The 14,578-nt window shown below is 48.6% G+C and overlaps 1 protein-coding gene across 1 annotated transcript in view; it reads left to right on the forward strand.

The window, feature by feature from the left end:
- The window catches only part of LOC140429135 (microfibrillar-associated protein 3-like), a 40,939-nt gene extending 30,250 nt beyond the window's left edge, over positions 1-10,689 (forward strand). The window contains exon 3 of the mRNA XM_072515752.1: positions 9,661-10,689. Within this exon, the coding sequence (XP_072371853.1) occupies positions 9,661-10,595 (935 nt within the window). The 3' untranslated portion in view covers positions 10,596-10,689. The remainder of the gene's footprint in view (positions 1-9,660) is intronic.
- The last annotated feature ends 3,889 nt before the right edge of the window (positions 10,690-14,578 follow it).

The raw sequence follows: 14,578 nt of genomic DNA on the forward strand, positions 1-14,578 counted from the left end.
GATTTAGAGGAAAACTAAGTATCTATCATTGAACTGTAAATGGGTATGAAGTACATTTAATGGCACCATTAAAGTGGTAGGTGTCAGCTTTAGCTTAATGTGTAGTAACGAGTCAGAAGCTTGTCCATGACAGTCAACTGCAGAACACGGTAGCACAGTGGGTAGCACTGTGGCTTCACAGCGCCAGGGTCCCAGGTTCGATTCCCCGCTGGGTCACTGTCTGTGTGGCGTTTGCAGGTTCTCCCCGTGTCTGCGTGGGTTTCCTCCGGGCGCTCCGGTTTCCTCCCACAGTCCAAGATGTGCAGGTTAGGTGGATTGGCCATGCTAAATTGCCCTTAGTGTCCAAAAAGGTTAGGAGGGGTAATTGGGTTACAGGGGTAGGGTGGAAATGAGGGCTTAAGTGGGTCAGTGCAGACTCGATGGGCCGAATGGCCTCCTTCTGCACCGTATGTTCTATGTTCTATTACAAAGAACAAAGAAAAGTACAGCACAGGAACAGGCCCTTCGGCCCTCCAAGCCTGCGCCGACCATGCTGCCCATCTAAACTAAAATCTTCTACACTTCCGGGGTCCATATCCCTCTATTCCCATCCTATTCATGTCTTTGTCAAGATGCCCCTTAAAATTCACTATCGCCCCTGCTTCCACCACCTCCTCCGGTAGCAGGTTCCAGGCTCCCACTACCCTGTGTGTAAAAAAACTTGCCTCGTACATCTCCTCTAAACCATGCGCCTCCCACCTTAAACCTATGCCCCCTAGTAATGAGTGACCCTGGCAGAACCCAAACTGAACGTCCGTGAGCAGGTTATTGCTGAGTAACTGCTGTCTAATAGCACTGTTGATGACTTTCTCCGTCACTTTACTGATGTGTGAGAGTAGACTTTTAGGATTGAGTTGGATTTGTCCTGCGTTTTGTGTTCAGGATACATTTTTCACTTTGCCGGGTAGATGCTCATGGTAGTTATACTGGAGCAGCTTGGCGAGGGGCACAGCAAGTTCTGAAGCACAAGTTTTCAATGCTATTAATATTGTCAGGGCCCATAGCCTTTGCAGTATCCAGTGCCTTCAGCTGTTTCTTAATATCACATGAGGTGAATCGAATTGGCTGAAGACTGGCATCTGTGGAGGACGCCAAGGTGGACCGCCCACTCGGCACCCCTGGCCGAAGATTAGTGTGAATACTTATCTTTTTCACTAATGTGCTGGGATCCTCCATCTTAGAGGATGGGGATATTTGTGGAACCTCCTCCTCCAGTGAGTTGTTTCACGGCTGGAAGTGGCAGGACTGCAGAGCTTAGATCTGATCCATTGGCTGTGGGATCGCCTAGCTCTGTCTATCATTTGCTGCCTCTGTTGTTCGGCACACAAGTAGTCCTGAGTTGTAGCTTCACCAGGTCGACATCTCATTTTTTTGGTCTGCCTGGTGTTGCTCCCGGCATGTCCTCCAGCAATCTTCATTCAACCTGGCTTTGTGGTAAGGTTAGCATGGGGGATAGGCCGGGCAATGAGGTTACAGATTGTGGCTGAGTACAATTCTGCTGCTGCCCATGGCCCACGGCGCCTCAGTTTTGAGTCCCATTGCACACGGTGGAGGGTAGCCTCAATGTGAAATCGGGTCTTTGTCTCCACATGGACTGTGGGGTGGTCATGGACAAATGGTGAGCATGAGTTCTAGCATGTTTTTCCGTCTTGTTGGCTACCCCAATACCTGCCGCAGACCCAGTGTAGCAGTTAAGGCTCGGCCAGTCGTAGCCATGAGACTTCGTGGGGTCCAGAGTCGATGTTGAGGACTTCCAGGGCAACTCCCTCCCGATCAGATACCACTGTGCCGCCACCTCTGCTGGGTCTGTCCTGCCGGTGAGACAGGACAGACCCAGGCATGATGATAGTGGTGTCTGGGACGTTATCTGTAAGGTATGATTCCGTGAGTATGACCATGTCAGGCTGTTGCTTGATTAGCCTGTGAGACAGCTCTCCCAACTTTGGCACAAGCTCCAAGATATTAGTAAGGAATGTCGACAGAGCTGGACTTGCCATTGTCGTTTCCAATCCCTAGGTCAGCGCTGGGTGGCCCGTGGTGGTGTGTTTGACGGGTAAGAGATTTGGTATATTGCAAGATGGGACCAGGAATAAGAAGATATCATTTTGTTTCAAATTATCACCGTAGGGGATGGAGTCAGTTATTCCCGCCGTCCTGATCCTCAAGGTTGCAAGAACATTGATGTAATTCAGCACTTCTGGAAGTCCCACGTGGCTCTTCACCTGCTATTTTTAAATAACCCCAAAAGCCTTGCAGAGATATGAAGCCTGCTGATATAATGTGCACTCTTGCCAACTGCATTATGTCTGGTACTGTCATCCATCAGTGGTTTGGCATTGTAAGGAAACAATCCAGTTGGGCATTGCTGGCACACCGAGATGCAGTTGATTATCTTAATGCTCCCTTTGTCCTGGATAAGGGGAGCAAAAAATGACTGAAGCTCAGCATCATCTTGAGCACAATCCAATCTTAATGGTGATGAGGCAAAATGCCGAAACAAGAAGGTCTTTATCCGTTAACCCACAGAATCATAGAAAGTTACAGCACAGAAGGAGGCCATTTGGCCTGTCTTGTTCATGCCAGCCTGAGGACACCCAGTGCCGTTTCTAATCCCACCTCCCAGTCCATAGCCCTGTAGCTTAGAACACTTAAGGTGCAGGACTTTTAGGGTCTCTGCCTCCACCACCAACTCGGGCAGTGAATTCCAGACTCCCATTACCCTCTGCGTAAATAAGTTCTTCCTCACGTCCCCTCTACACCTTCTGCCACTTATCTTAAGACCATAAGACATAGGAGCGGAGGTAAGGCCATTCGGCCCATCGAGTCCACTCCACCATTCAATCATGGCTGATTTCAACTCCATTTACCCGCTCTCTCTCCATAGCCCTTAATTCCTCGAGAAATCAAGAATTGATCAACTTCTGTCTTAAAGACACTCAACGTCCCGGCCTCCACCGCCCTCTGTGGCAATGAATTCCACAGACCCACCACTCTCTGGCTGAAGAAATTTCTCCTCATCTCTGTTCTAAAGTGACTCCCTTTTATTCTAAGGCTGTGCCCCCGGGTCCTAGTCTCCCCTGCTAATGGAAACAACTTCCCTACGTCTACCCTATCTAAGCCATTCATTATCTTGTAAGTTTCTATTAGATCTCCCCTCAACCTCCTAAACTCCAATGAATATAATCCCAGGATCCTCAGATGTTCATCGTATGTTAGGCCTACCATTCCTGGGATCATCCGTGTGAATCTCCGCTGGACCCGCTCCAGTGCCAGTATGTCCTTCCTGAGGTGTGGGGCCCAAAATCGCTCACAGTATTCTAAATGGGGCCTAACTAATGCTTTATAAAGCTTCAGAAGTACATCCCTGCTTTTATATTCCAGCTTGAATCTATTCCCCCTGGTTCTAGAATTCTCCACCAGGTGAAAGGATTTTATCGTGTCCGCCCCATCTCATCCCTTCATAATTTTGTACATCCTCAATTAAGTCACCCCCTCAGCCTTCTTTGTTCCAAGGAAAATAACCCCAACCTATCCAATCTCTCTTCGTAGCTACACTATTTGACCCCTGGCAACATTCTTGTCAACCTCCTCTGCACTCTCTCCAGAGCAATAACGTCCTTTGTGTAATTCAATGACCAGAACTACACACGATACTCCAGTTGTGACCTCATCAGTGTTTTATACAATTCCAACATTATATCCTTACTTTTATCACCTGTACCATGTTGACTGCCTAGATATTGGCAGAGGTTCTCAATTCACCTCCGCTGCGATTGGGAATCCCGATCGGGCAGAGAATGGAGGGTCGGCAGAAAAGCAGGATTAGTGCCGGAACATTCTCTGATCCCTCACCACTGACCATAGCACACAACCCGGCCCACACGGTGGATAATGCAAAATAGTGATCTGCATGCATCAGCATGCAATTAACGGGCTGGCAGCTTGATTCTCCCAACCCCCCCTCCCTCCCCCCACATCCCCTGTGTGTTGCTATGACTCCCACAACGGGAAATCCACAGGTTGGGCTTTGGTGTAAGTATGGCCAAGCGCAGCCTAGTTTGGAGGATCCCGAGGGGGATTATTGGGGTCAGTCAATTGGTAATGTGTCCCTCTGTCACTGACAGGCTAAGGCGGGGGAAGGGGGGGGGCATCCCCCAACGGTCCTGGGGATTGGCTCAGCTAACTGAGGGCAGCACGGTAGCATTGTGGATAGCACAATTGCTTCACAGCTCCAGGGTCCCAAGTTCGATTCCGGCTTGGGTCACTGTCTGTGCGGAGTCTGCACGTCCTCCCCGTGTGTGCGTGGGTTTCCTCCGGGTGCTCCGGTTTCCTCCCACAGTCCAAAGATGTGCAGGTTAGGTGGATTGGCCATGATAAATTGCCCTTAGTGTCCAAAATTGCCCTTAGTGTTGGGTGGGGTTACTGGGTTATGGGGATAGGGTAGAGGTGTGGACCTCGGATAGGGTGCTCTTTCCAAGAGCCGGTGCAGACTCGATGGGCCGAATGGTCTGCACTGTAAATTCTATGAAAAAAAAACTGCTTTCAGCTGTTAGAAAAGAGGAAGTGAAACCACTTAGCTGCTTTGGTGTGGTCTGGAGCTGTCAATCATAGCAAGAATGTTTATAAATATTGTGGTTAGCATCAAAGCAGGGTACTTGAGATGCATTAAAGCATAAAGGGGAAGATAAATAAACAAACTCAGTATGCAGCTGTGTCTGAATAATTAAGCTGTCAATCAATCATAGACTAGTGAAAGGTGCTGCTCTGTGAAATTGAATGGGCGCTGAGCATTTCAAAGGGTGTCAGGAGATTTGAAGCCTTTTCAAGTGTTGTGGGCTTTCGAGGCAGCCTCTGACATTTGGAAGAGCTGCTGTTCTAAAGGCTTTTGTCTGAGGGGTAGATGGTAGGACAGGGAAAGTGTTTCTGCATTGATTCTTCACTGACCTGCCTGGACTGCCCATCAGCTGTCAGCAAGAGCAGTTCAGGCTGAGGAGGCCACTTCAGAGTTTACAATGTCAGAACAGGAGGGTTCTGTTGAACAGAGGGCTGCCTGGGATCACCATGCCAAGGGCGATCTTCAGGTTGCCCAGGGCTGGAAAGAACAGACCAGACACTGGACCCACAAATGGGGGGGGGGGGGGGGGGGGGGAGAAGAGGAGCTCGACGCTGAACGCTGGGCCGTCGCTCAAATTGGCGGTCCGATACTGGGATTTTAATGGAGTCCGTCTCTGCCATGCATAGATTTGCATGGTCCAATACTGTGAATTGCACTTGGCCGCCCCTCCATCGCTAGCAGAGACCTGGCCCAGTTGGTGGGAGCACTTAGGCACCAGAACGGAGAATCCCGGCCATTGTATACAATGTTGCAAGAAAGAGGATTGTCTTTACACATTCAATAATTTGCGACATATTGTTGTCATTTCTTTCCTTTTCTATGTTTGTCTAATTCAAACACTTTTATGAAACATTTGACTGGCATTTATTGCCCGTCCCTAGTTGCCCTTCGGAAGGTTGTGGTGAGCTGCCTTCTTGAACCGCTGCAGTCCTTGTGCTGTTAGGGAGTTCCAGGATACTGACCCAGTGGCCGTGAAGGAACGGCGATATATTTCCAAGTCAGGATGGTGGGTAATTTGGAGGGGAACCCCCAGGTCTTGGGGTTCCAAGGTATTTGCTGCTCTTGTCCTTCTAGATGGTAGTGGCCATACGTTTGGAAGGTGCTGCCTAAGGAGCCTTGGTGAATTACTGCAGTGCATCTTGTAGATGGTACACACGGCTGCTACTGTTTGTCGGTGGCGGAGGGAGTGAACGTTTGTGGAAGGGGGAGCAATCAAGCGGGCTACTTTGTCCTGGATGACATTGAACATTTTGAGTTCAATGTCATCCAGGCAAGTGGGGAGTATTCCATCACACTGCTGACTTGTATCTTGTAGGCGGTGGACTGGCTTTGGGGAGTCAGTGAGTTATTCGCTGCAGAATTCCCAGCCTTTGACCTGCTCTTATAGCCACAGTATTTATGTGGCAAGTCCAGTTCAGTTTCTGATCAATGTTAAACCCTGGGATGTTGATAGTGGGGGTCTCAGTGGTGTTAATGTCATTGAATGTCAAGGGGAGATGATTTGATTCTCTCTTATTGGAAATGGTCGTTGTCTGGCACTTGTGTGGCGTGAATGTTATTTGTTACCTGCCAGCCCAAGCTAGGATATTGTCCAGGGCTTTCAGCATTTGGACATGGTTGTGGGTTCAAATCCCACTGTAGTCTTGAACAAAAAATCTTGGCTGACTCTCCAGTGCAGTATTGGGGGAGTGCTGCACTGTTGCAGGTTTGATCACGCTTTCAACCAAGGTGCTCCCATGGCAATATTTTGAAGAAAGTCCCCCCCCCCAGTGCCCTAGTCAATATTCCTCCCCAATCAGGTGGCATTTTCATTTATTTTATGAGCTGGCTCTGGTGTCAGTCAATTGTCATTATTGCTGCATTATAACAGTGGCTGCAAGTCAGGAGTATTTAATTGGCTGTAAAGTGCTTTGAGGTTGTTACATTGATGCAACTTTATTACTTTGCTTCTAATCCATTAATTATTAAATTTCCATTAATTTGCATCAACGCTGATCTGTAGATGTAACAGATATTGGTGTTCCGCTTTAAGGCTTATCTATCAAAGAAGCAATGGTGCCAAGGAAAGCCATTTTCAAACCACAGTGAGAATGAAAGTACTTCAGCTCCTGTATTCCCTCCACGGCCTCACTCCTGCCTATCTCCCCACCCTCCTCCAGTCCTGCAACTCTGCCGCCCTCCAACCCTGACCTCTTCCACATCACCCATTTTCTTCGCCCTGCCATTGGTACCCGTGCCATGCAGGCCCTAAATTCTGAGATTCCTTTCTGTCTCCACACCTCTCTCTCTATTCCCCCCCCCCCCCTCTCTCTCCTTCTTTCAGGCGCTGCTTAGAAGCAACCTCTTTGACTAAGCATTTGGCCTCCTCGTCTGTCTTAATGCCTCCCCTTTGGTTGAGTGCTAGTTTTGATCTGATTATGCTCCTAAGAAGTGACTTGTCATTTTATAAAAACCTATGCCTCACTAAGTTCATGACCTTAAATTAATACAAGGTGCTGTTCTAATACAAATAGGACAAACCAACAATAAAGAAATAGAACTGAGATTTCTGGGCCTCATACTCCGGTTATGGTCGTATAAATCTAACAAATGGGAGGTGTTATTCTGTCTGGCGAATATGGTTGTGAATTGATATTGGCTTAGTTTACACAAAGCATTGTACTTAGGTTGTGGGCAACATGGGCGTTATAGTATTTCTGCCCTCGGGGCAGCAAGGGACTGGCAGTTAAGACTTTAGCTCAGTTGGCTGGACGGCTGGTTCGTAATGCAGGGTAAGGCTGTCAGCACGGGTTCAATTCCCGTAGGGGCTGAGGTTATTCATGAAGGCTCAACCTTGCCCCTCGCCTGAGACGTGGTGACCCTCAGGTTAAATCACCACCAGTCGGTGGGGAAAGCAGTTTATGGTCATCTGGGACTATGGCGACTTTACTCATATCATAACTGTGGTGTTCTTTGTGTTGCTTATTTCAGGATGGTTGGCGTAGTGTTCGCAATGACCACAGAATAACTTGAACAAAGCTATGATTTTATTTACATTACTAAACTGGGATTCCACACAGCGTTAGGAATACACAATTGATCAATAACATCTAACTACACTCATCTACTGCTAATCTCACTACTGGCATAAACTATAATCCAACCTTACTTGCACTATCTGCTCTTCTGACCTTCACTAGCTAACTCCTGCATACACGCCTCCTCTAAGGTCTAGCATCACTGCCTTATATAGTTGTAACTGTAGCTCCCTCTAGTGGCTACTCTCGACACTACATTAACCCTTGCAATATTGATAGTTATGATAATAGCACAATAACTACCGAGTCTAAAAGTATACCGTAACCTTCAAACGAAGGATGCAGTGGTACACCAACTTGGTGTAATTCATTGGCAGTTTTGGTGCACCAGATGTGACCATTTAAAGGACAATGAAAATCGTTTCAAAGTTTTCCGACCTGCAGTGTCACGATATCCCTAACAATGACCAATTAGATACCGATACACAAGACAACTTTTATTTTAATATTGGTAGCTGAAAATAAAGATAGCGTGTATCGGTGGATATATTTTAAATTGGTTGATGGAGATTGATGATATGATTTTTGTCAACATGAGAGAATGTGGGGTCCGACAGGTTGTTTCGAGACCTCTGGATCGAGGAGTCACTATCACGACGACCACATTTGCAGGTGATACAAAGCTGGTGAAGATGGTAGACTCCAAAGTTCAACAGTATAAACTACCGGAGGATTTGAACATATTTGTAAATTGGACAGACTGGTGGCAGGCATAGAGAAACATGGGGCTTGAGTTAAGCAATAAACTTTTAAAAAATTATATCGTGGGGTGAGGACATCACTCTAGCATTTGTTGTATATCCCTGTTTGCCTTTGAGAGTCGACCACATTGCTGTGGGTCTGGAGTCACATGTAGGCCAGACCAGGTAAGGGCGGCAGATTTCCTTCCTTAAAGGACATTAGTGAACCAGGTGGGTTTTTACGGCAATCAATAATTAGTTTCACGAATTCCCCCAGGTTTTATGAATTGAATTGAAATCCCGCCAGCTACCATGGTGGAATGTGCCATGTGTCCAAAGTATTAGCCTGGATCTCTGGCCTGCTACAATAGTAACACGGCAGCACGCTAGCACATGTGGCTAGCACTGAGGCTTCACAGCGCCAGGGACCCAGGTTCGATTCCCTGCTGCGTCACTGTCTGTGCGGAGTCTGCACGTTCTCCTCGTGTCTGCGTGGGTTTCCTCCGGGTGCTCCGGTTTCCTCCCACAGTCCAAAGATGTGCAGGTTAGGTGGATTGGCTGTGCTAAATTGCCCTTAGGGTCCAAAATGGTTAGGAGGGGTATTGGGTAACGGGAATAGTGTGGAAGTGAGGGCTTAAGTGGGTCGGTGCAGACTCGATGGGCCGAATGGCTTCTTTCGGCACTATATGTTCATAGAATTTTCATAGATTAGCATAGCATTTACAGTGCAGAAGGGGGCCATTCGGCCCATCGCGTCTGCACCGGCTCTTGGAAAGAGCATCCTACCCAAGGTCAACAGCTCCACCCTATCCCCATAACCCAGTAACCCCACCCAACACTAAGGGCAATTTTGGACACTGAGGGCAATTTATCATAGCCAATCCACCTAACCGGCACATCTTTGGACTGTGGGAGGAAACCGGAGCACCCGGAGGAAACCCACGCACACATGGGGAGGGTGTGCAGACTCCGCACAGACAGTGACCCAAGCCGGAATCGAACCTGGGACCCTAGAGCTGTGAAGCAATTGTGCTATCCACATTGCTACCGTGCTGCCCTGAACATGTTTTATGTTCTATGAACACCAGGCCACAATCTATTCCCCCCCTAAAAAATTACAAATGTTTGGGAGGAGGCAGATTATTAGAAAAGCTTAAATAAAAAGTTTGGTGTGAGATAGTTTTTATTTTTGATGAGCGTTTTGCTGCTTGATTGATTTTAAAAAGGTTTTTCTCTATTGTTTCACCAGAAAATAGTTGGATTTCGGATAGTGGGCTGTTAAACATCACCACGGTTTCGTTTGGTGACCGAGGCAAGTATACGTGTGTGGCCTCCAACCTCCACGGCAGTGTCAATTACACAGTGACTCTCAGGGTCATCTTCACCTCTGGAGACATGGGCGTTTACTATATGATTGTTTGCCTAGTGGCGTTCACCATCGTGATGATCCTGAACATCACCCGCCTCTGCATGATGAGCAGTCACCTCAAGAAGACGGAGAAGGCCATCAATGAGTTCTTCAGGACCGAGGGAGCGGAGAAGCTGCAAAAGGCCTTTGAGATCGCCAAGCGCATCCCGATCATCACCTCCGCCAAGACGCTGGAACTGGCCAAAGTCACCCAGTTTAAGACGATGGAGTTTGCCCGGTACATAGAGGAACTTGCCCGAAGTATTCCCCTTCCGCCTCTCATCATGAACTGCAAGATGTTTGTGGAGGAGATGATGGAGGTTGTGGGCATGGAGGAGCCCAGCCATATCTACGTCGGAGCTGGGCCAGCGTGCCAAGACCCCCGAGACGAAGTGTACACTATCCCCAATTCTTTAAAGCGGAGTAACTCTTCGGCCGGGGACTCGGACGAGTCGTCCTTGCATGAGCAGCCCCAGCACATTGCAATTAAGGTCTCGGTGCACCCCTTGAGTAGCGAAGAGAACCTTGAGAGCGAGTGCCAGCAGGGTAGCGAACGGCAGCCCGAGCCAGAGACCACGGAGGCGGAGGCGGAGCCCGCAACGGTTGAGAATGACCTGCAGGTTGAGCCGCCGGTGACGGAAGGTGCCGGCAAGCTTGAGCCAGCGGTGACTGAGAAGGCCAACCACGTCACGGCAGTGGTGGTGGAAAATAGCACCCTTCCCGCGCCAGCTGTGATTGGGAAAACCCCCCGGGTTATTTATGAGAGCCACGTGTAACTGGGCCAAAGCTGGGCACCCTCCTCATACCCCTTTGTGCTTGGGGGGGGGGGGGTACCACATGATGTGACCTTAACAATAAAAGCCTTAACCAGACGAGGATCATTGCAGAAGAGAAGCAAATGTAATAATGCATGAATTTTGTTTAAATTCTGTTGCATTAGGCTGCTCTAAGGTTATCACTGACATTGTATCTAGGTGCTTGACAGGCTTGGGGACAAAACGAAAACGACTTGGAAGGTTTCCTTAAACAAGTAAACTCCCACTTCAAAATTCTGCTCAGCTTGGAGGCAATGTCACCATCCATTGAACTATTTATTCTGGGAAGATGAGAATCCTTTTACACGGCAAAAGAAAGGAGGGGGAAAAAACCGTACATTTGTATAGCACCCACCCTCCTCCAGACCTCTGACAGCACTTTACAATGAGGCACTTTTCGAAGTGAGGCTACTGTCGTGATGTGGAAAAACATAGCAGCCTATTTGTGCACAGCAAGATCCCATTGGCAGCAATCTGATTTAGTGGTTTGGATTCGGGGCGAAGTGTTGGCTGCGAACAATTCCTGCTCCTAGAGTGCAGTGGGGTCTTTTACACCCATCTTTTACCCCCCCCCCCCCACTCCCCCACTCCCCACCTGCCCTCCCCAATACCAGACTGGTTTCCACGTAGAGTTTGCTGCTCTGCTCTCGGCTCTCCGGGGTTCGAACCCGCAGCGCCCAGCTTCAGAGACAAGAGTGCTACCCGCTGAGCCCCAGCTGACCCGTCAGGAGGCAAAACATAAAAGAAAAAGGAAAGTCTTGTACTTGTGGTACTGAATGGTTCTGTTACTGAACTAGTGATCCACAGAGATGCTCCAATAATGCAGCAAATCAGAGCCACTGGGGGTGGGGGATGTGTGGGCTGCTGCCCGGGGTAGGGGATCCCCTATCAGCGGTGGTGGGGGTGGTGGTTTGCACCACTCGGGGCCGACCCAATGTTCCCTGAAACGTTGCCCGGCCGTAGGAGTCTTTCCCATGATTTTCCATGCTTTTCATAGAACATAGTACAGCACAGAATAGGCCCTTCGGCCCTCGATGTTGTGCCGAGCATTGTCCGAAACCAAGATCCAGCTATCCCACGCCCTGTCATTCTGGTGTGCTCCATGTGCCGATCCAATTCCCTCTGATGTTGCCACTTAAACCTCCCCAGAACCCGACCTCTGTTTGTTTAATCATCTCATTATCGCGCCCCCTCCCCATTCCTACTGCACGAATCTCTCCTATCTTCCACCCAATTACACGCCATCTCTTGTGCATCGTGTCTTTTCCCCTGCATTGGATCGAAAGCGATCCGTGCCTCGAACGCCCTGTTCGTCGTGACGAAAGGTCATTGAACCGAGACATTGGCCGGAATTTTCCGTCCGTTCTCGCCGGTGGGATCTTCGGCTCCCGCTGACGTCGAACGCCCACCGGCGTGAACACGCTGCGGGGTGTGGGGGGGGGGTGGGGGGGGGGGGGGGAACCTGGAAAATCCCACCTATTAACTCTGCACCTATGTCCCCATCCGCTGCCTGACCTGCTGAGCATTTTCTGTTTTTATTCCCAGTTTGCCAAACTCACAAGAGGGCTAAAATTATGCTGTATAACCTGAGCAATGAATCCCTATCCGAGCTAATTTCTCTATCTGCTGACATGAATGAAGGTCTGACCTGATTTAAGCCGAAGAACGCGCATTAACGTCACCTTCTCAATCTGGTGTATTTTGGTGACGCGTCCGGTGAAGGGAGGGTCCTGGGATTCCTGTGGAAGCTGGAACTGTGGGACTGCGAATCCAGCTGTCCCACGTGCCAGAATTTTCCATACGTTTCACCGCCATTCCCTCACTGTCGCTGGGTGAAAAATCCAGGAACTCCCTCCCTCTCAGCACGGTGTGTGTACCTACACTTCTCAGAGTGCAGCAGTTCAAGAGGGCAGCTCACCACCACCTTCTCAAGGGGCAATTAGGGATGGGTAATAAATGCCGGCCCTGCCAGCGACACCCACATCCCTGTGAAATAATTAAAAATATATATTCTGGCTCTTTGTTTACACTTTCCCAGAATGCACTTCTGGAGAGCCCCGGATCATAACCCTTCCAGCTCACCGGGGAAATGTCACTTAACTTTTTCCAGCTGCTTCCTGGGGCTGCTTCTATAATTAGCACCCACTCCCAAAACTAAAATGCACTCATGTACTCATTGAAAAGATTGAGTTACATCAGGGAGGAGAGTTTTTTTAAAATTGGTAATGCAACAGGAGAACTAAGAGTGAGGAACAGGTTTCCGTTCGCAGTATTTAACTCGCCCAACTCGTACTGGAGGAGGTCACAACAAATTTCACAACCCCTATGTCCGAAAGCACCTTACAGCTAACAATGTACTTTTGTTTTATTCATTCATGGGAGTCGTAGGCTGTGCCAGCATTTAGTGCTCATCCCTAATTGCCCTTGAGAGTCAACCTGGGTCTGGAGTCGCATGTAGGCCAGAACGGGCAAGGATGGCAGATTTTCTTCCCTAAAGGACATGAGGTTTTACAAAAAATTTACAGTACCCAGTTAGGTTTTTTTCCAATTAAGGGGCAATTTAGTGTGGCCAATCCACCTCACCTGCGCATTTTTGGGTTGTGGGGGTGAAACCCACGCAGACACAGGGAGAATGTGCAAACTCCACACGGACGGTGACCCAGGGCCGGGATTCGATCCTGGGTCCTCAGCGCCGTAGTCCCAGTGCTAACCACTGCTCTACCGTGCTGTCCCCTAAAGGACATTGGTGAACCAGATGGCTTTTTATGACAATCAACAATCAACATGGTCATCATTGAGACTTTTTAATTCCAGATTTCTATTTAATCCAAACTTCACCATCTGGGTTTCGAACCCATGTCCCCAGCGCATTATCCTGAGTTTCTGGTTAATAGTCCAGTGACAATACCACTCCGCCTACCCGGTATGATAGTCAGTGTTCTAATGTAGGAAACAAGACAACCAATTTTAGGTACAGCAATGCTCCCAGAAACAGTGATGTGATAACGACCAGATCATCTTTTTTGGTGATGTTGGTTGAAGGATAATTGCAATTGGCCAGAAGAACAGAGAGAAACTCCTCTGCTGTTCTTTGAAACGGCGCTGTGGCGATCTTCTGCGTCAATCTCAGAGAGCAGAGAGGGCCTCGGTTTAACCTCTCTCTGACAGCGCTGTGCTGCCTCGGTACTGCGCTGGGAGTGCCGGCCTAGATAATATGCTCGAGTCTCTGGAGTGGGATGTAAACGAGCAACCTCCTGACTCAGGGAAGAGTATAAATAGAGCGAACCTTCCTCCACATTACTGGAGTAAACACAACCCCCGGCATTCATGAAGGGCTTGCATTCAAGTTGTGCCCAGTGGCAACCATTGAAAATAATCGCCGTTGCTGTTTGAGGGTTGGCTTAATTTGTACCATTGAGTAGTTCAAAAAGGATCCTTTCCTTATATAGAAAAGAAGGACTGTGCATTTCACAGGAGCAGACTGTGCTGTAAGCTGGCCATATGCCCTGGAAATGAAAATGGCCTATTTTGGCATCAGTCCTACCTGCCACTCGTACGTGTTGAGATTTCTATTCAGCTATTGACGCAGGTTATACTCCTGCCTTTAGCTAGTTTTTTCAAACTTTGTAGGTGGGTTTAGCACACTGGGCTAAATCGCTGGCTTTTAATGCAGACCAAGGCAGGCCAGCAGCATGGTTCAATTCCCGTACCAGCCTCCCCGAACAGGCGCCGGAATGTGCCGACTAGGGGCTTTTCACAGTAACTTCATTTGAAGCCTGCTTGTGACAATAAGCGATTTTCATTTCATTCCCGTTTTTGCAGCGTGGGAACATCACATTGCCTCGGCACTGACGGGAGTAGCCTGTTTTCTGTGGGTTATTAATGAAAGCCGGTGCTGTTTCAGAACTGGAACCCTGCCCAGTATATACTTCTGTATAAAGCGG

The sequence above is a fragment of the Scyliorhinus torazame genome, chromosome 9 (genome assembly GCF_047496885.1).
Source record: "Scyliorhinus torazame isolate Kashiwa2021f chromosome 9, sScyTor2.1, whole genome shotgun sequence".
In the NCBI taxonomy this organism is placed as follows: Eukaryota; Metazoa; Chordata; class Chondrichthyes; order Carcharhiniformes; family Scyliorhinidae; genus Scyliorhinus; species Scyliorhinus torazame.